Genomic DNA, 21,205 nt, shown 5'->3' with positions numbered 1-21,205 from the left:
CTCTGGGCAGCCTAATGTTCTAATGCTTAATCACTGCTTTGGTGAAGGAATTCTTCCTTATGTCCAACCTGAATCATCCTGGCATATCCTGAGGCCCTTTCTTCTTGTCCTGTTGCTTGTTGACTGGGAGAAGAGCCTAACCCCACATTGCTACAAGAAGAGTCCTCTGTGGATTTAATTTTAGTGCCAAAACAGAATATAAATATCTGTTTTCACCAGTTCTCCACAAGTGCAGTTTGCTGTACAAGACAGCAGGGAATCAGACTCACAGTCTGTCATTATAATTGTGGTAGTTGATCATGTCCATTCACTCTTTACAAAACAAAACAAAACAAGTCTCTGGAGCCACTAGAAAGAAGTAAGCAATAAAACATACAAGTTTCTGTTCACATTCCACTGAATGTGTGACTGCCCTGTGAAGGCTGTCATTCTCCTCCAGCTTCTCTTGACACTTAGAATAATGCCCAGGTCTCATTTACACAGACAGTGATATATTAACAAGTCCTATTAATGTGTTATATCTTGTGGCTGCCTACACATATGGATGAGAGATAGCTGCATATAACATGCATGCATGCATAGATTCATCCAGCCATTCTTTTCATTAAATGAAAAATTATTTTCTTATAATAAATATGTGATTTTTCTCCTGGAAGCTATTGAAAATTTAATTGGTCAGATCATACAGTAAGTTCATAAGATAGTTATACTTCTCTGGATAATTTAAAATATCGCTTAAATGTACTAATTGTAAATTATTATGGTTCCTTAACACCTGATACCAGTCCTTAATGAAATTTAAAAAAATAAGCTTTTTAATTCGCACCACTGATAATGATGTCCTCTTCTTTTTAGGGAAATGGTGGGCAGTCTAAGTCTACAATTGGATCTGGTGACCAGGGAGAAAACAGTTCCTCGCCTCAGCTTCCCAAAAGGAAAGACAAGAAAAGCCAGAATCCAGAGAATTCTGTGTCCAGACGACACTTTTCTAACCATTCTACAAAAGTAAAACAGACAGTAAAAGTTTCCCCAGGAATCTTTCAGGATAATGGTCAGTACGAAGATAAACACTGTTGTAGCAAAATGGCTTTTGGTCATCAGTCAAACCAGTGAAATAGTAGAATAACACGCTTGAATAGTTATTGAATTGTCCATTTACTCTGGGAAACTGGAATTGCCAAAGTTCTTTCTGCTTAGGAAATGCACCTGAGCATCACCACTGCATTCCTGGCTTCATTTGCAGAGCACAAGAGGCAGTGTATGATTTTTAGTATGCCTTGGAAGTTAAGCTCATATGGTTCTATCATTATGTTTTTGGTAAAAGAAAAGAAATATATTTTCCCCATTTTCCCACTGTTCTGCCCTGCAATAAGGTGAAGAAAAGGAGCTGGTGTTCTCAAAGGACCCCTCGCTGTCCCTGAGAATCCCTGATTACCTGCCTGGCTCTGTGTAACAAAACAGCTGGAGCCTGGGGGCGGAACACAGACAGAAGCTCCAGTTAGCTGGTACCTTCTGTGACTAATCCTGCAGCAGAGCTGCTGGAGGCCCTTTCAGAATTTGCCTGTCTCTGTGCTGTAACAGCAGTGGCAGCAGTTTGCAAATTTAGGCAAAAACATCCTCTTTGAGAAACTGTTATTCTTATCCTTTAGTGTGATATTCCCTTTCCCCCCATTTCTCTAAAGAGCTAGAATATATATAAAAAATTACACATGTATGCATGTACAGCCATATTTGACAGATAGACCATAAACAGGGAAATGTTTATGTCTCTGTATGTAATGCTGTTGCTGCTCCACCTGCTGACAGAATTGGTTGGAAAGCCTCTAAGTTTATTGAAGGACTGTTTGCTTCTTGCTTCAGCTTTTCTATGCTTTGTGGGTCTTGTATAACTAGGAGAAGCTCTTCAAGGCAGTGGATTGTCTAGTATAAGCTCTTTTGGAGAAGCTCTGTAATCCTCTATTTTACCTCCATGTATAAAGACCTGTTAGTAAAAGTGGGAATGGACAGTTGTAGCCAGGTGTGGTTCAATCTCTTCTGAGGTAAGAAGTAACAGGACAAAAGGAAATGGCCTCAAGTTGCACCAGAGGAGGCATAGATTGGCTATTAGGAAAAAATTTAATCACAGAAAGGATTGTAAAACATTGAACCTGCTGTCCAGGGAAGTGGTGGAGTCACCATCCCTGGAAATATTCAAAAAAAGTAAGGATATCATACTAGAGAACAAGGTTTAACAGTGAACATGGTGGTGGTACTGGGTTGACAGTTAGACTTGATGATCTTAAAGGTCTTTTCCAACCTTAATTGTTCTATGATTCTAACTCCTGATAAATTAAAGACTTTTCACTCACCTCTGACTCAGTCACTCAGTGGAGTGTGGGAGCTCCACTGCAGTCAGAACTTTGGTAGCTTGTAGGGAAGTGGTTAAAAGAAAAGGTCCTACAATGACTCCAATGGTCACCTCCTGCAAAGCTGTTGTCTTTTGTGCATTCTGTTCTGGTCACACCTCAAGATGGAGTGACCTGAAGCTCAGGCCAGGCAGGCTGTAGGAGCTGTGAGCCATGCTGCTGTGGGAGTGTCCCTTGCCCCGCCAACCCTCCTTGTCAAAGACTGCCCTTGACAGAAAGTCAGCATTGCAAAGTCCTCATTATACCATGGTCCTTGTCATTTATCTATCTCATATAATACAGAGGGAAGCCTTTTATCCCATCCAGATGCATGAAGTGTAAAGTAGCTTATCAACAAATCATCAGCACGTTCCCCCATCTTGTTTGCTTGGGGATAATAAGATTAATAATTTCATAATAATATGAAAAATTCCTTTGATACCCTCCTTTCTGTCCCAGTGCTGCACCATCATGCTGGTCAGGAGTAATCCATCATCAATTTGTGTGTAATCTGGAACAGGAAGACTGAAAAAGCAGTTATAGAGCCCTGAAATAGCAGCTTTGGCATTAGTATACCTGCTTTTAGTGACAGCTAACAGTCCAGATACCAATTTAATTCCTGTCAGTACATGCTTAAAACCATTTGATGTTGAATAAATTTTCTCATTCTTTTCAGGCCACTTTTTGTGGGCCTGAATGATCAAATATTCCCATCAGGCAGTTGCCAAACTTCTCCTTTAAAGATATTGTATCCTGAAGTATTTTCTCCCTCTTCTGTGACTGCAAGAGTGTGTGAGGTCCATTGTCTTTTCCCAGGTAAACATAAACAGACTTTGGCAGTAAAACATAAATTACTTTGTTCAATAAAGTCTGGTCCCTATTTCTTTTAAAACTTATGTTTAATTTCTCAGCATCCCTTGGGGTGTTCAATGAAATTTGAGCTCCTATATCAATCACTTATTTCAAAGGATGTTTTTTAGGCCTACTGGTAAGTAAATTGATAAGCTATAATGCAGCAGGTGATAAAGCCTAAAGTTATCCCAGTACCTAGTGAGGTTTTTTGTTTCTCTTTTCCTCTCCTCAAATGGTTGCAGGTATGTTTTTTCTGTGAAAGCTTTTGTTTTTTTTCACGTGTCCCCGTTGCACTCTTTTCACTAAGTGTTCCCTGGTTGCTGCCTGAGAGCTGCATGGGGTGTACCTGAAGCTACTGCTGTCCTCCACAGCTCATTTTGCTTCAGGGGTGTTTTGATCCTTCTTCTGTCTCAGGCAAGGTATGTTTGAAAGCCCTCACCTGGCACTCAGGAAGTCTTTGCACTTGGGGTTTTGGGCCCCTCTGAAAGGCCCAAGTTTCTTCTCCGGGATGGAGTTTCCCAGCCCATTTTCCTAGCGTGGTTTACTGTGTCATGAAAGAGTCTTGCCCAAGAGGAAAGGTCATCTTGGGGATCTTGTAACACTTCACTATGCGTTACATCTCCTCTTTGTCTTGCCTTTGTCTTCTCTATTTGGTCTTGTCACCCTACTGAAACCATTTTTCATGTTATCAGGGCTTCTTTCAATAGAGGTCTTAACATACCAGGATTGACTTCTGTGGAGATTGGGACACAGTTTAAGTGTCCATACATTGCCTTGAAATAGTGGTGAATATTTCATGAGATGACCACGTGGGTATGGAAGCTGGTCCTGCTCTTTCCATGACCTCTGTTCCTCCTGCCCAATATGCAGCCCTGCGGATTATTGGATGGGGTTGATTGATAGGCTCACTCCTAGGTTTAATAAGACTCCTGGCTCCCAGTATCTAGCCTTATGGAATGATTTTATCTAGCATTCAAAGACTGCTGAGCTCTAGATAGACATATTTTAGCAGAATGTTCCTTATGATACAGTGAATAGTGGTCTAAATTAAGGGGATGGTGTGTGCAAATTTCAGCATATGGAAGTAGTAAATTACATATTTTGGTCCTTTTCTCATGTAGAAATTTAGGTTGTAGTAGAGAAAGGAGAGAGGTTGAAAGAAGATTTTATTAAGGCTCTGAGAGACCAAGCACGCCTTTTAATGGAAGTAAAATTAAAAGTATGCCAACCTTGCAATATTCAGGAAAATTTAATGAAATCAATGAAATAGTTATACTTGTGCCTTTCCCTACTTGAATGTTTATGCCTCTGTATGTAATATCTGTTTTAGCAAGCTGAATTACGTCAGTGTATGAAAATGATGTTATGGAGTCAATATTTTACCATATGACCTCCTTTCTTTGCAGAATTTCTTAGTTCTCTGTCTTCTCTTACTCCTTCTCATCTTCAGCCCTGAATTACCTGGCAAAGTGATTTTCATCAGGAAAAGACAGCCCAAGAAAATTGAGAATTTTTGCAGTGAAATATTTCTTATGATTAATTTTTTCCCCAGGAGGATTTTCCTAGATCCCCCAGTAACATCACAGGGAAAAGGAGTCTCCCTCTTCTCTTCTAGTTGGCAAAAATGGACAGACAGTGCATTTTTCACTGATCCATACCTTCACTTCCATCCAGCAATATTCTACTTGCTCCTGAGAGACTTACTCTCAACAAATCCTCAGTCTCTGACTCCCCTGGTTTTCATCCATATTTTTCCTGTATGTTTGCCACTTGCAAGGCATCCCAGGGAGTAGTTCTGAGCATGGTTTTTTATTGACCTCCTTGAGGTCCTTTGAACACTTCCATCTTAATTATGGGTATCATTTTTAATTCTAGAACCACTTCCTTTTTAGAGGAGGACCTAGAGGTTCAGTCATTTCATCAGAGACTTCTTCTCCCTCATCAACATTTTTATCAGGGTTTTCCCAAATACCACCACTTTAATCCTCAAGTGATTAATTTTTGTATTTTTCTAACAGCTGGGGGATTGGTGAGTTTTAATGTCAGCTCTGATTTTTTCCCCCAAGGTTTTTTGCTTTCCTTTGGATTCTTTTAACTGTTGTTTTACCTTGTCATTTTGATACCATAAAGACAATTTTTCTTTCCTTTATTTACTAGCTCAGATGCTTAGTTCATTTCATAATTTGTTCATCTTATTGCCATGCAGCCTTTAAGCATAGCCTGCACAACTTAGTGCTTAGTATTAAAATTATGTAGTGTGCTTAGTACTAAAATTATGGAAGTGTGTTGAGAACTCAACAGAGCAAAGAGTATTGGTTTGGGTTTTTCTGTTTTTCCATTTTAAGCATTCATTACAAGTTAATGTGAATGCTGTGCTACACCTGTGGAACAAGAATCTTTAATTTAGTTAAAAGGAAAGAAAACCAACAGGAAAGAAAGCCAACAGGCAAACTGGACAAATCTTGGTAAAAAACAAAGGGCTGTTTCATTTCTAACAAAAAAAAACCCCTCCACTGAAGTTAATGTTTAAAGATACTGGGCCTCTGGGTTTCAGAATACAAATAAGTGGGCATGGCTTCCTCTGGCAGCGAGACATGGTGTGTGCATACTTGTACTTACCCTGTGCCTTTATGCTTTGTTTGCATGTCTGCTGAGGACCTGTCACACTTCCCTTCGGGTTTAGAAGGACTTAGGCTGCTGGGACAGTGTGTTGGGATCCAAAGGACAGCCAAAGGGTGCATTCCCTTTTCTGGGGGCACTGCTTCACCTGTTGTTTTCAGCACCTCTCCATACACTGGAGAGCTGCACTAACACCCAGTGCAGCTTGAAAGGGCAGAATACAAGCTGTTCAAGCTTCTCCTATGTGTGTGCTTTTAGTGGTCTGAAAGTCTCCCTGTCAGCAGAGAATCTCCCTTGCTCTGTCCTGGTTTGTCACCTTGTCTCGGGGTGAGACAGACCCCCCACAGTGGCTGTGTGACTAGTGGGGCTGCTGATGAAAATACCTTACAAGCTGGTATTCAGATTGGTTTGTTCTCTCAGCTGACAGTGAAATTAGAAATCTAATTTAGACTGGGTGCTGAAGTACTGGATATATGAAGTAGGTATGTGATTGCTGCCTTGAATGATGACATTTTCAGGTTCATTTTAGTGTGAGGAGTCTTATTCTGCAATGGAGATTTACTCTTCATGGCGAATCAGAAGTCAGCTCCAGGAACACGGTGATAATGGTGACTCCCAAATACTGTTTTGATCAGTACAGCTCCACTGTCTATTCTGAAGGCTCATTGTAGTTCCTAAATTGGCTTTGGAGTTTATTCCAAAACAATAAACTCCAAAGTTTATAAACTCCAAAGCCTTTGGATTGAGTAAGGGAAGTATTTGTCACTATCTTGGGAATTTTATTTAATTTTTATTATAATTTTATTTTTTCCTGATGGACAGTGAAAAAGACTTTTGGCATTTTAGCTGGCTGCATTTGGCTGTCACTGATAAGTGATTAATTAATTTTAATCTGAAACCAATAAACTGCATAGTGGGTTTACACATGCATATTTTGGGGTGTATGGAAATAGATAAAAAGAAAATGTTCATAGTAGCAAATGTATCCCATATTCTTTGCTTTCCTTTTCCCTGCCAATTTAGCATTGCATGGATTCTTCTCTTGAGTGCTAGACTGTTTGAAAATGATTGTTTCCTGATTCTTAATTCTTCTGAAGAATTATGCACAGTGTATTTAAGTCTTAACCCAATCTTCCAACTGAGTTTAGTTGGGCTAGCTGTGTATTTACTTTGAATTTATTTTTTTAATACACTGAGAATTTCACCAGCATGCCATTTATATTACAATTGATCATTTCATAATTCTCTTAAATAAAGATGATTAAAGAATTTCTTAGAGTTGAAAGCTCTGTGCAAGACTTACATTCACCCCTTCTCAGGGCAAATCCAGTAGATTGTGAGCTGATGCTTTGTGTTTGTAACCTATGAGGAACAACATTAATGTTATGATCAGGCTTCCACTGCACTCACAGACGCCATAGTAACATTGAATATATTGTATGCAACAGTAATTGCAATTAGAAATGTGAGATTTAGAGTTTAGACTAGTGCATCTGGTTCAGAATTCAGCAGAATCTGGGTTTATGAAAGTGACACCAAAGCTATATTTAATTATCAGCAGCTTTTTTTGAGGTTTAAAAAAGACAGCAAACCACCAAAAAAACCTCCAACCTATTAATTTTTTTGGTTTGTGCCACATCCTGTAAAGAGTATGTGTAGGAGGTTGATCAGGAAAGAAACAAATTTAGAAGTGTAGCAGAGAATTCTTGGAGGAGAGAGCCCTCATTTAAAGCCTGTTCCATTCAAATGCAATAGTTTAATTGTGGTCACATGGCTTGTGAAGTAACTCTCTACATAAACTATAAAAGAACTTAGAGAGTTTGAAGTTCTAGAGGTTGAGATGGAGTTTGAGTTTTTTCTTTGATTTGGAGAAGTCATAGAGTGGGCATGGGCTGACCCATTCCACAGTTTTTCAGATTATTTTTGAGTATTATGAGGTCTTAGAAGTTAGTTGTCATCTCAGTTTCCTGAGTTTGTTACTAGCAAAGAAAAGGAAGAAAAAGGCCAACCCTTATTTATAAGAAAAGCTGCACAGAATCCCAGGTATTGCTGTCCTGCTCTGAATTGGTTTCAGTAAAATTATGAACTTGCCAAAGAGTACAAACCTGGGCTGCTGAATATCCACTCTGCATTGTGAGCTGAAATTGTTGTTTGTGTTTTCCTGCTGACAATTTTTAAGATTAAAAACCTATCTGCCATTAAAACACAGACCATATAATTCTGGTATTGTCAAAGCAGATGAAAAGACTGCTGAAGAAAGAGAGAGCTTCTCATTTGCAGAGATTTTACAAGACCTGCTGGCTTATTGCTTGCATAGTAGGAGATAAATCTGTATGAAGAAATGAGAACCCTTTTTGCTGTAGGTGTGTATTGTTACAGTGCTGGATCATGGTAGCCAGAGCATTCTAATGCCAGTGTGGAACTGAGATGATGATAAACCTTGCAGCCATTTTATTCAAACACACAAGTTTCTTTGGGTTTGCTTTTAGGGACGTGAATACTTCACAAAATGTTAAATAGGAAAATACATACTTATCAGCAGGAAAGCATGCTGCTTAATTCCTAGCGGTAGGGTGTAAAAGTTTGGAATGATGGGATCAGGGCAGACATTTCAGGGCTTTTGCATTTGTTTAGTGACAGTTTAGCCCCTAGCACACAAGAGAAGGCTGTACTCAAGAGAAGGCTGAGTTATGGAACAGGCACGAAATTAAAAAAAAAAATGTAGCTGAATGAGAACTGCTTTCTTAATTTAAAAATGCAAATGGTCTTCCTTAATGATCTATAATTTAAATCAATTAATAAATTGGATGCTTAGAAACATGGAGAGTAAGTGGGATGAAGGGCCAAAACATGGAGAGGGAAGAAAAAATCCTTATATTATCACAGTCAGTCCTTTATTTTTGTAGCTGTTGGTGTATAAAGATGACTGAGCTATGGCAGCTTTTCCCTTGCTCCAGCATTACCATATTTCCTATCAGTAAGGGAGAGTGCTGCATACAAGGGCAACCTCTAGAAGCACCTTTTGCAGTTTCTGTTGAGGTAATCAGATGTCAGCATTCTCTAATGGCACCAAATTATACTACAGATTTAAAATTCTCAAAAGAGAGGAAGCAATTGCTTAAAAACTTGAGGCCGCAATAATATCAAGGAAAGAAAACTATGCACTTTTTAACATTCTCAACAGTTTCATATGTATATTGCTAGCAGGTTATTTTCAATTCCATTGCATTTTGATGACAGGAGTCACAGGCACAAAGACACATCATGATGGCAGTGGCTCCTTGCTGGAAATGGGTCTTGTTCAACAGAGATGCTTTTAAATTAAATAAACCCCAAAACACACATAAAACAAGAATATAAAATTATGTTGTATGCAGGCATAAACAGATGTCCTCCTGTTTCCTCACAGCAAACTATTCCATTTTATGAGCCACTTTTTTATTTTTTACATTTTGTTTTTAATTTTACTTACTGCTTTTATGATGCAGCCTCTGTTGTAAGTCACATTAATTTTTTTTATAGTCACAGTAACTTCCTTCCTTACCTATAGGGCTTGCGCATAGTAAATGCCTCAGATTTCCACAAAATATTCAGGGCAAATTATTATTACAATGACTTTTAAAATTTCTACTACTAAATTTCAATCAGTTTAAAATTTGAAATGCATTAATATCTCTATAATTTTGTAATTTTTGCTGCAATAAATGTTTCATAGTTAATGATGTTTACAAAAGGAGCTTAAATAAAAGCTATTTATTCCTGTGCTTAATTATTTTAAAAGTACAGATTTCTTATCAGCTAGTTTAATATATAATTTAATTGGTGTTTAATAAAGTCATATAGCCTTGTTTATCAAAGTGTAGAAAAAGAATTCCAGCTGAAATACTGAATAGCATCAAACAGAAAATGATCTTTGTATTTTAGCCAGTACTTGCTTGCTTATACATGCACCAATTTGTGGTTTCTTTCTCTACATGCTGAACTGAATGCACAATACACTGAACACTTCTGCGTTGAGACAACTACTAAAATGTGACCAGTGAAATGTTGCTAGTCAAAATCTTTTGGGCATTTATAAATTTGCTCTTGCTGGTAACTTACCTGTTCTGTACCTATCAGGAGATTAGGAAGTAAAAAAGATCTAGAAAATAGCTGGAAAATTCTCCTGAATGGGCAGCAGAATCCCTTTCGCACAAATGAATTCCCCAGTGCTGCAAAGCCAGCAAGAGCTGGCATGGGTAAGGGCCAGGACAGAGTAGGTAACTCTCAAAATGAAGATCCTTGACTTTTGAGAGTCATTGTGAAAGTCACTAGGAAGTCTTAAAATTGTCTTAAATTGAATCCTAAATTGAATGAATTGGTTTTATCAGTCCATTTGCAACAAAGAGCTGAAAAGCTCTGCAGGAATACAGTACCACCTTCTATCCTTGTTGAAAGCAGCTGAGTACTGAGCTGCTTACTATGAGATAGACCTTGGCCAAGTACAAACTCAGAAACCTCACCCCATGTTTACCAGTCATTATCCTTTCCAAGGTTCTCATCCAAACCTGACCACAGTGCCTTTCTCTCACCTGTAGCCTCTGGACCTGATTACCACAGACTAAGTGTAGAGGTAACATCCTGCTCCTGTAATTTCACTGCCTTTTTCAGCTGGAAATTTCTCTTGTTCATACTATTTGTGTGGTTTCCTTGCTCCCAGCCGTAGAGGTTGGCCATAAAGTAGGTGCCAGTGTTTCAACACCTGTATCATTTCAATTTACTTGGGGCAGGTTGAGTTGGTCCACGGCTGTTTTGAGGCAGTAGTTACCTTTCCTTGGCAGGGCTGTTACCAAGCTCCAAATGTTCCTTTTTCCTGGTAACACTGACAAAACTTCAAGGAATTCAGAGCTTTAAACCATCTGGATCCTCCTGAGATTTCATCATTCTTTCTCTCTGTGGGATTATGGAGCTGGAGAAGAGGCAGGAGAGAGCACAACTCTTGCAGATACTCTGTAGGAAAGCACTTATCGTTGCAGTTTTTGTTCATCTCTTCAGCGTGAAACCAAAAAATCCTGTAAGAACTCTTTCCACTCTCCAGAGTCTTAATAAGTATTGCTTGTTGAAGAAATAAATATGAACAAAAAATCAGTAAAAATATCTGCCTGAAAACAAGGAGCCTTTTTTCATTGCTGGTTTTTTTTTTGCTGCACTTCTGTGTGTGTGGTAACATCGGAATACAGACATTCAGTACCAGCTAGTAGTCCAACAGCATTCCTCTTTGCAGACTTTCCTGAAGGAAGATTCTTTTAGGAAGCTTAAATTGGCTGGGATACCTGCTGACTTGGTTTATTCCCCCCCTCTCATTCTTTCAAGCTTCTACTCTTCTACTCCCTAAAAGGCATTTTTCTGCCTTCCAGTCAGTGCATTGGACCCTGTTGCTTCCCTTTTTCTCACCAGTATTTCCTCGTCTTTCTATTTGCTCTTATACAGTTCCTCATTCCACATATTTTTTCTAACATCACTGTGCCTTCATCATCTCCATCAGTGTCTCTATCCTCCAGCCTCTGCATATTCTCTCTCCACCTGGCTGCTCCTTTTGAATTATCTGTTTTCTGCCTTTCTGCAGGTTCTTCTTCCCCCTTTTTACCTCAATTGCTGAATATGACCCTGCTTTAAAGATAATCAGAAATAACAGGAGATGTTTGGTTCCCTAGCTCTCTCTGTTTAGGGTATAAAAAATAGTTCTGATTTTTGGCTCAAGGTAGTCTATTGTCACTCAGTGATTGGCACAACTTAAAAAACTCCAGTGTCTTCTTTTTGTCTGGACACCATGGAAAAATATCCCCACAAAAGATCATGAAACTTTCAGTAATATTTTGCTTGGCCTCTTGACAGAAGCTGCACGTGCTGTGGCATGGAGAAGCGAGGACCTAACTGAAATAAATCCTCTGTTTATACTTACCAGCAATGCCATGGGGAGACACACCTTCCTTTCTTACCCCCTTTCAGAGCTCTTCTGCCTCAGTGTTGCCATGGCCCTGTCTGTGGTCAGTTCTCAGGTAGTTTGAGGCACAAGAAAATCAGAGCTGACTCATAAAAGAGGAGCATGTTTAATCTACAATTTTTAGGAACTGTTTGGAGTAGTCATAAATGTCCCATTTAATGGAAGTCCTGGAATTTTTTTTGGCAGGGTACACCACATATTTCTGCTTCAATAGAGATTGCAATAGAAGCCCAAAACAATAGAGGATGAAGACTTGCAGAAATGGTTCTTCATGTAATTTATGGCATTTTCTAAAATACTTTCTTGTCTTTTCTTCCTTAGAGACATGTGAAGAAACTGACTAATGATTCAGACACAGAGATGTGAAATATTGCATCAATAAGATTTTTCATAGTTTTTTTTCCTAAACCAAAAAGAATTATCTATAAAATATGAGGCAAAGTTACCCAACTGAAAACATTTCCTTGGAAGTAACTCAGAGCACCGATAATTGTAATTAATGTGGCCTGCAAACTCCTGTTGACAAGATCTTGAAACAGAATCAAACAAACAAGAAATGTGTTGGCCTTTCACTAATCTTCCATCCTCCAGATATTTGTAACTTCACATGCAGAAAGTGTAAATACTTCTGGTTGTAGAGTAGCAATGCTAATAATGTTAACATTTTAAGTTATTTTTATAATTTACTATTTATTCAAATTTATTTTATGTAAATTATTTTGCAATTTTTGTCTTTCACTTTTTATAACAAAAGACAACTTTGTGTGTCCTAATGTAAGACTAATTGCATTCATTGCCATTTCCTTTGGAATTTTCGGTTCAAGTATTACAACTTCCCCATTTTTCAGTTAGTGTAATTTTTTTCTTCATCTGTTTTGGCACATTTCAGACCTAAGTATTTTAATTCTTTCCCTGACCGTACATTTATTTTGGATATGTGTCTTCCATTCTCTTATGTTTGTGCAGAGGTAAATAATTAATTTCACTTTTGTTGTAAATGTTCTATTTTCCTTAAATAATATTTTCAGTCTGTGGAAGAACAGGAGTGCTGTTTCTCTTGAGAATGCTTTCTGTGCAAGACAATGAACAGTGGTATCCCCGAGAGATGCTGCAGTGTTATGCAGAGTTCTTTTCAACTAATATGTTTTCATTTCTGACCAGCTTTCTGAGCAAACACCGGCTAGAAAGCGCTTGGAGGAAATTCCATGGAGATTTTAGATTTTGCTTATTGAAATCCTGCTGTTACTACCTTTTTGGGCACTCTCTTTTAAATGAGAAATATGATTCCTTACTGAAACTTAAAGTGTTCTTTCCTCTCTCCTGCTCCCTCCTGGTTACATGAGTAAGTTTTTTCAAAATACTGTGTAAGTGTGTCCCTTGGGTTATTCAGCATAGCCCTGAGCCTGATCTGCTCTTCTAAGAAGAGGTGCTTTAAAATTGAGCATCCTCAGCTCTTGAGGGGATTTGGCCTCCAGGGCTAACACATGCTCATCTCCCTTGTACTCCTCCTTTTGCCCTGGAGTAAAAACCTGATAAAAATTGCCCCTGCACCCAAATCCTTTTTACCTCTAGAGGCCAGACAGTCCCCATTTTGGTTGAAAGACTTGGGAACCTTGAAGGCAAAGGTGTTATTACAGAGCCTAAATGGAAGGATAGTGATATTAAATACAGTTCTTTCAGACACTGAGTTGACTTTCTGTAGTTCAGTGAGCCAAGGAATCTAGGGCAAGGCTATTTTCTTACATACTTAAGGGAAAGCCTTGAAATAGGAGAGTCTTCATAGTGGCTTTTAGGGAACACATCACGTTTTCCTCTCAGAATATGGTGGAAATCTATAACTCAAGTGCCTGTGATGAGAGGCAGCAATGATAATACCAGGTAAGAGAAACAGAACATTCTGTCTCGTAGAGAGCTCAGAAAAATGGGAAATGTGAAGTGCATTGATTCTTTGAAAAAGTACAAGTAGCATCTGTTCAGATGCATTTTTTTGTTATCCTCAGCCACTCCATGTTTTTATTGCTGATTTTGTCAGAAAACCCAAACAAGTCTTGTGTCAAAGGGGATTTGTAATGGGATATGTACAGGTATGTTGTCCAAGATTTATCATACTGCTATCAAGTATTGAATGTCCTTTGTTGGTTTCAATGGAACATCCATGCACATGCATTGTGTTTAGTAAATCCCAAGAAAAAGGAAGCTAAAAAAGAAAATGATTGTTTTCATGTGAATTACAAAAATGAGGTCTTGAAAAATATGTGTGAGTTATTTAGGATAGGAGTCCAAGCAATGATGCTAAGACCCCTCTGGTATTTCCAACAGGGATACCTTCAGAGGACGTAGTAGTATGGACCTTTTGGTAGGGTGCGGGGGTTCCAGCAGGACTGATGCCTGGGTATTCAAGGTGCTCTGTCCATCAGGAAAACTTTCTCCTAAGATGCATCCAACAGTATCACTTTGGAATTTCATTGTGATGTGCCATAGAATCCCCTATTTCTGCCTCTTCATTTCTGGGAGAATGGCCTTCACTTCTGGTCCTCTGGGCAGTGGCTGTCAGGCCACTTTCCAAGACCATCTGGCACTCCCATCCAGTCAGCCATTTGCAGCAGTATGGTGCCTCAGAACTTGTTCCCAGGGCAAACTCTTCCCTTGGCTCTCATAGTGATGAAAAAGTAACTGAAAAACTACTGGACTAGTCAGTGCTGACTTTTTACATGGATGGACTCTGGATTTCTCTCGGTCTTGGGATTTTATTAATTACTTTTCCACCAAAGTGGCTCTGTGCTACACTAAAGCTGTTTATTTAGCAGCATGCAGCAATGCAGATCAGTTTGCATGGTCAGTTGACATTAGCAAGGAAGAACTAGGAGGCAGTCAGAAACAGTGGAAATACTTTTTTGTCTTTCTTACTGTGGTTACATATTATGTTGGATATGGACACATCTTCATCTTTCCTAGATCAATGGAGAGAGATGATTTGGAATAACTTGTGCCTTTAGTTTCTGGGCTGTTTTCAGTTCAGGGGAAAATACAGAGGATCGTGCATCACTTGGAAATTGTTTTCTGTATGTACCTATATTCACTTTCCGAATTAGCTGATATCATAAGACTTGTGCTGGAAACTTCAAAGACCCCTAGTTGCTTCTTATACTCAGGGAAAAGAAATTACTTAAACTAAATGGTGTAAAACCTCTGCAAAATGTAACTGTTAATCCTTATTTTCCAGGAGTACATGCCTTTTAATGTGGATGTGGAGTCTCAGCCATAGCTCTACATGCATGTGCCCAGAGTTGAGGAGTAGAGCTAATCCAACTGTTTCTCTTAATTTTTTAACTCTAACCTGATTCAGCATGTTTGTTTTTGATTCAGGGACTGAAATTTTTGATAGATGTATTTTGTAATGCTTATTATTAAAGGATACTATAATTGGATGTAGAAACAGAAGTATTACGTTGTTGTTGTAATGTACCTAGTTCAGATTCACTCTTGACCTTTGCCCAGAGAGAAGGAACTTCAGATCCAGGACTTTGTTCAGCTCCCTTTCCCTTTGGCTTTTCTCCTCCCTTCCCCAAGTGGTGTGGTATATATGTATTTGTTGTTAAAAGGAAAGAAAAACCAATTGACAGTAATGGGAGACTGAAGACTTGAAAGAACTGTATGGGGAATGATGGGTCAGCTCAGAAAGCTGTTCTCAGGAGCAAAATTGAATGTGCAGTTCAGCAGTTGAGCCACACTGTGTCACTATTGGACTTCACTTCCTCCCACTTTATCTTTCCCATTGTAGGTGAAGATATTTACAAAGCCAGAGAAGAGGGGTCTGAAATGTGGGGGGCAGTTGAAGTGCAAGAAGATGAAGATACTCTTGTGGAAGTTCCACTGGACCAGGTAGTGATCAAGTTTTAAATAAATGGTTTTGCTTTTTTTTTTTTTTTAAGGATTACAGATTGTGTGTTGTTTCTCTTCCCTCAATTTCTTTCAAGTGTACAGCATAATTCTGTGGGGATGACTGTAAGCTCAACAATACTGCTTCTTTTATGGCAGCTTCAGCAAATCTCCCTTTCTGTGTTAATATGTCAAATGTCAGTTACCTTTTCATCAGCTTCAGAACTGCTCTGAGAGCTCTTACAGAGCCTTAGAGAATCAGACTCCCCACTGTTACATCCTACCAAATAAGTTCACCTGAATTGCAGTCTCTTTATACTGGTAGAGCAGTATTCCTCCAGTCCTGGACCACAACAGGCGCAGATTTATCTGATTTTTGTTAAAGCTGACAGCACTTTGTTCTGTTAGAGCAACATGGTGCTTTGTTGGCCAATTTTTTAATCCTAAGATTTATGTGCAATAAATGGGTCTTGATAACTTAATATAAGATTATATCTCCCTTTTTGTACTTTGCACTCCTGTGGACTGAAATAATACAAGGGCTAGGTAAATTGAACCTAACAGTAACAGCAGTTACTGTCCTTTATCTTGCTTTCAGTGTAGACTTCTGTATTTGTAGGAGAAATTGGAAGAAGTGTGGTAAGTATGGGGAGGAAAATATCCTTAATGAGGGAGCAGACTGGATTTGTGGGCTAAAAGGTAAGTAAAAAACCAGCTGGTTTGGTGAGATTTAAAACGTCAGCTGGTTGAGATTTAACTGGCACCTATTTACAGATGCTGGTCCTCATGGTTTGATACTGTATCTGAGACATTATAATATGTTCATGGGTCACACAGATGATGGCATGGGACACAGCCTTAGCCAGGCCCAGCTGTTGTTATCAGGTGAATGCAGGGCTGTCTTTCAGAGCAATCTTAGCAGCTTGAGGGAATAGGGTGACTTGAGCCTCAGAAGTTCAAGAGAGGTACAAAGTTGGGCACCTGTAGTGCAGTTAACTCTCAGTGCAGTCTGCAGAAAGGTGGGTTAGAAAGGAGCTGCAGAAAGGCCATGGAGCTCCTGTGGCTGCCTAGTTGAGTTGGTAGTGCTCCCTGTGGGCATGAGGTGGACTGTGCAGGCTGGGCTAGTGTTGGATTTTCGGCTGTTTAGATGGTCTGGAAAGGCCCAAGGTGGCCTTGGGCCGCCCGCGCTCCAAAGGACGAGAAGGGACTTTAGATCTTTTCTCGGTCTCGGTGTTTATTAAATGCTTATCTAAAAGATTTTCTCTTGGCCTGACAGAGTTTTGCTAAGCAGTCAGCTATGGGCACACACTGCGAGCCCCTGGGGCGGCCACTTATCTTTATACTCGGAGTTACGTATACAATATTTATCATTTTTCTCCAATACCTTTCACCCTTATTAACCAGTACACTTTTAGTAAGGTCCAATCCCAAAGTGCCAACATCACCACAGAAGATGGAGGCCAAGAAGAAGAAGAAGAAGGAGAAGGGCATGCCCCAATTCCTCCATCTTACTTCTCTAGACCCCCCTGTACAGAAATCTTAAACCCTGTATCTCACACTCCAATTAACTTATCCCTTCACCGTTCACCCCGGTGAAATCCTCCTATCCTCATACTGATGTCGTCTCCAGTGTAGGATCAAAGTCCAGCCACCAGACATTTCTGGCAACATTCCAGGACTCCCGAGCCCCCCAGGGGTGGTCTTGGTCACCCTGCACCCCAGTTCTGAGAGGCTCAGATCCCACATCTCCCCCTTCTGTTTGCACCAAAAGGATCTCTTTCGCTTTTATGTGGAAACCCCCAAAGTCCTTAGTTTCTCTTTATTTCTCTTCCGGATCGTTTTTCGCAGTCTGAGTCTTGACTTCTGTCTGAGTACTCGTCTCTTTGTTTCTTGGATCAGCGTTCTCGTGTTCTCGTGTTCGGAATGGCTTCACGTGCCGCGCCGACACCCACTTCAGACCTCGATCTGTGGAAATACAAGCGAAACCCTTGCCCCAAGTGATTAGTTTGAAAGGACCCTCTATTTGTCCTGTCTCTGGGTTTCTGATCAAAACTAAAGGATTTTCCTTTAGCTTTGCCTGTGTGTTGTTTAGAAAATGTCTCACGATCGGTGGATTAGGTTTCGAGGACGAGCTATTTAGGAAATTCAGCACGTACAGTGCCTTATTTAATTTCATGTGAGGTGTTGCCTCTGGCTCACCCCTTCTCTGTCTGTCCAGAAGGGATTTCAGGGTGTGGTGTGTTCTCTCAATGATCGCCTGACCTGTGGGTGAATGTGGAATACCAAACGTGTGTCTGACACCCCATCTTTTCAGGAATCTGTCAAGCACCCTGCCTGTGTATGTTGGACCATTGTCTGTTTTTATCTCCTGAGGCACACCTAATGCTGCAAATGCCTGCAGAAAATGTCGGCAAGCATGGTCTGCTGTTTCCCCAGCATGTGCTGAAGCAAAGACCGCACCTGAGAATGTATCTACAGAAACATGAACATTTTTGAGCCTCCCAAAAGACGGATATTTCGTGACATCAGCTTGCCACAACTGAAGACTTTGCAGCCCCCGCGGATTGATGGCCCCGGTAGAAGAAGGTGGCTGCACAAGCTGACAGTCTGGACAAGCACTAATGATCTCCTTCGCCTGACTCTTTGTGAGACGAAAGGACTCCATTAGCGCTTGCGCATTCTGATGAAAGAACGCATGACTTAATCTTGCCTGCTCAAAAATGTCCGACAGTGTTTGCAAAATGGGCATTGTCAACCTGTCCGCCCGAGCATTCCCTTCCGCTAAAAACCCCGGAAGTGTTGTGTGCGCTCTAATGTGTGTGATAAAATACTCTCTTTCCCTGCTCTCTAGCAGTGTTTTCAAACTTGTCAGATATGAGTATAAAACCTCATTACTGACTTCCTTCAAGAGCGAACCCTCCAATCTCTTGACCACACCCACAACATATGCAGAATCTGTCACCAGATTGAGAGGCTGTTTGAACAACTGAAATGCCCGGACAACGGCTGCCAACTCCACAATTTGTGGAGAGCCCTGAACCATCCTCACGTCTGATTCCCAATCCCCTGTCGTTGAGTCTCTCCACGTGATCACTGACTTGTGTGTCTTCCCTAAGCCATCCGTGAACACTGTGATCCCGTCCAAAGGTTCTTCACTTATTCGTGGTTTTGCTCTATAGCATATTTGCGATTGCAGTATTCTGTGTTGTGGAAAGTGGATTGTGCAAGTTCCTGGGAATGCTAACGACGCGATTAACAGGTCTTTCGATTGTTGCATTGCCCAATCGAAATAGTCTCGTTTCAGAGGTAATCTGATGACTGAGAATTCTCTTCCTGCCATTGTCAGCAGCCTTGTTCTCGCCTTTATGATGATTTGTGCTGCCATCTCCAAATCTGTGAGAATCGTTTTCGCGGGCCTGTGTGGTAGGAAAATCCACTCTATGATTATCAAAGAGTCCTTTTGTGATTCATCCCATTGGAAGATCAAACCATGGAACTGTGTTTTCTTCCCCAGCACTGCCAACTGAAAAGGCAACGTTGGAACAAATCGATGTGCCTGCCTTTTCTGTATTGCGTTCGTGATTTTCTCCAACTCTTTTCTCGCTTCTGGCGTGAGTGTCCTGGGAGAACGAATGTCTGTGTCTCCTCTCAAGAGATCAAGCAGCACTGGAATGTCGCTGTTTGTGATTCCCAAAACTGGTCTCATCCAGTTGATTTCTCCCAAAAGCTGTTGCAAATCATGCAAATTGTTGACCTTTGTGCTGATCTCCACTTTTTGAGGCTTTATTGTTTTCTCTGAAATTTTCCACCCTAGATATTTCCAAGGTGCAACCTCTTGAATCTTTGAAATGCTGATTTCCAGACCTGCCTTTTGCACCTCTGCGATCACACAGTCGCGAGCTTCTTGCAACTCCTGTCGTGTTGATGCTGCAATGAGCAAATCATCCATGTAATGAATGATCTTCGCCTTCGGAAATTTCTTCCGTGCTGGTGCCAAAGCTCGTGCCACGTACCATTGACAGATCGTCGGAGAATTCTTTAGGCCTTGTGGAAGGACGACCCAATGGTACCGCTGCAGAGGCGTTTCCCTGTTGATACTCGGAACTGAAAAGGCAAATCTCGGAGCATCATCTGGATGGAGTGGGATACTGAAGAAACAATCCTTGAGGTCAATGACCACAAGCTGCCAATCTCTGGGAATCATTGAGACAGATGGAAGTCCCAACTGAAGTGGCCCCATGTCTTCTATGACTTCGTTGATCTTCCTGAGATTGTGTAACAACCTCCATTTGCCCGATAGCTTTTTCTTGATGACAAACACCGGAGAATTCCAAGGGCTGTCTGTTGGCTTGATGTGTCCCTTCTGCAATTGTTCTTGGACCAGGTCTTTCAAAGCACTCAATTTTTTCCACTCAAGGGGCCACTGATCCACCCAAACTGGATCATCTGTTTTCCATGTCAGCTTCAGTGTGGCAAGTGCTGCAGTGACCCCTATTAAAAATCCATTTCAATCTTCGCGCCCCATTGTGCCAAAAGGTCCCGACCCCAGACTGTGATCGGCTTTTGGACGACAAAAGGACGAATGATCGCCGTCTTATCTCCTGGTCCCGTGACAACGACGGAGTTCTCACTTTGCAGACACAGAGATGCTTCCCCGATGCCTGAGAGAGAGCCCAATGGTGCGACCAAGCTCCAATTGCGTGGCCAAAAGATGTACGATATTACCGTTACATCCGCCCCTGTGTCGAGCATACCTCTGATCGATATTGTCCTGTCCCCACATGTCAATTGGCACGTGAGCGTGGGTCGGTCTCGACCTATGTGCTTCACCCATGTTGTATGTACTTCAACATGCTCTTTCATAGGGAGACCTTCTTCGTCGAAGATTGACATGACCTCTCCAACTGCGTGTGGCGGCAATGCGAAGGCTCTCGCAACCACAGTATTTTCCGGTACAGTCGATGGTGGACGAAGCGCTCTTGCCAAAACTGTTAACTCTGTATTTTTGTCTGCTGAGACAACTGTTGGATAAACAATGAGTCCAAGAATACTGCACTTGTCTTGTCCAATTATCAAGAAATCTTGTTTCTTGTATGAGTCCCCGCGGATACCTGTTGGTATCTCCGCATGACTTTCATCTAGAAAGCATACTAGTTTTGAAGCTGCCAATGCACACTGTGCCCCTGGTGGGAGGAGGTCTGGGTCACTGTGGAATCGACTGAGGATTTTGCTGAGGGTATCTGCTTGTCGCTCACTGATGACTGCCCTGTCTGTTCTTGTGACACCGCCAGTACTTGTGTCTGGGCGCGCTGGCGATTTCCCGCGCTGAACTTCCCGTTTCCCGGATGCGGTAACGGATTTTCTTCCACATCTGTCCGGGAATAACATTCTTTTACAGAGTGTCTTCCTCTTCCGCACCGTGCACAAATTGGCCTTTCTGCTTTCTGGGCTGGCGTTGGTGTATGTGTTCGTGGGCAATTCCTTTTCA

The 21,205-nt window shown here is 40.8% G+C and overlaps 1 protein-coding gene across 1 annotated transcript in view; it reads left to right on the top strand.

The window, feature by feature from the left end:
- Window positions 1-21,205, top strand: part of DCDC2 (doublecortin domain containing 2) — a 59,930-nt gene that overhangs the window by 23,550 nt on the left and 15,175 nt on the right. Inside the window, exons 8-9 of the mRNA XM_054285270.1 lie at window positions 856-1,051; window positions 15,620-15,720. Coding sequence (XP_054141245.1) covers window positions 856-1,051; window positions 15,620-15,720 — 297 coding nt within the window. The remainder of the gene's footprint in view (window positions 1-855; window positions 1,052-15,619; window positions 15,721-21,205) is intronic.

Source organism: Melozone crissalis, unplaced genomic scaffold (assembly GCF_028551555.1).
Source record: "Melozone crissalis strain CALT ecotype California unplaced genomic scaffold, PUWL_Pcris_2 ptg000042l_1, whole genome shotgun sequence".
Lineage (NCBI taxonomy): Eukaryota > Metazoa > Chordata > Aves > Passeriformes > Passerellidae > Melozone > Melozone crissalis.
The sequence above is the reverse complement of the archived record's forward strand: the minus strand, read 5'-3'. Positions and strand labels throughout refer to the sequence as shown.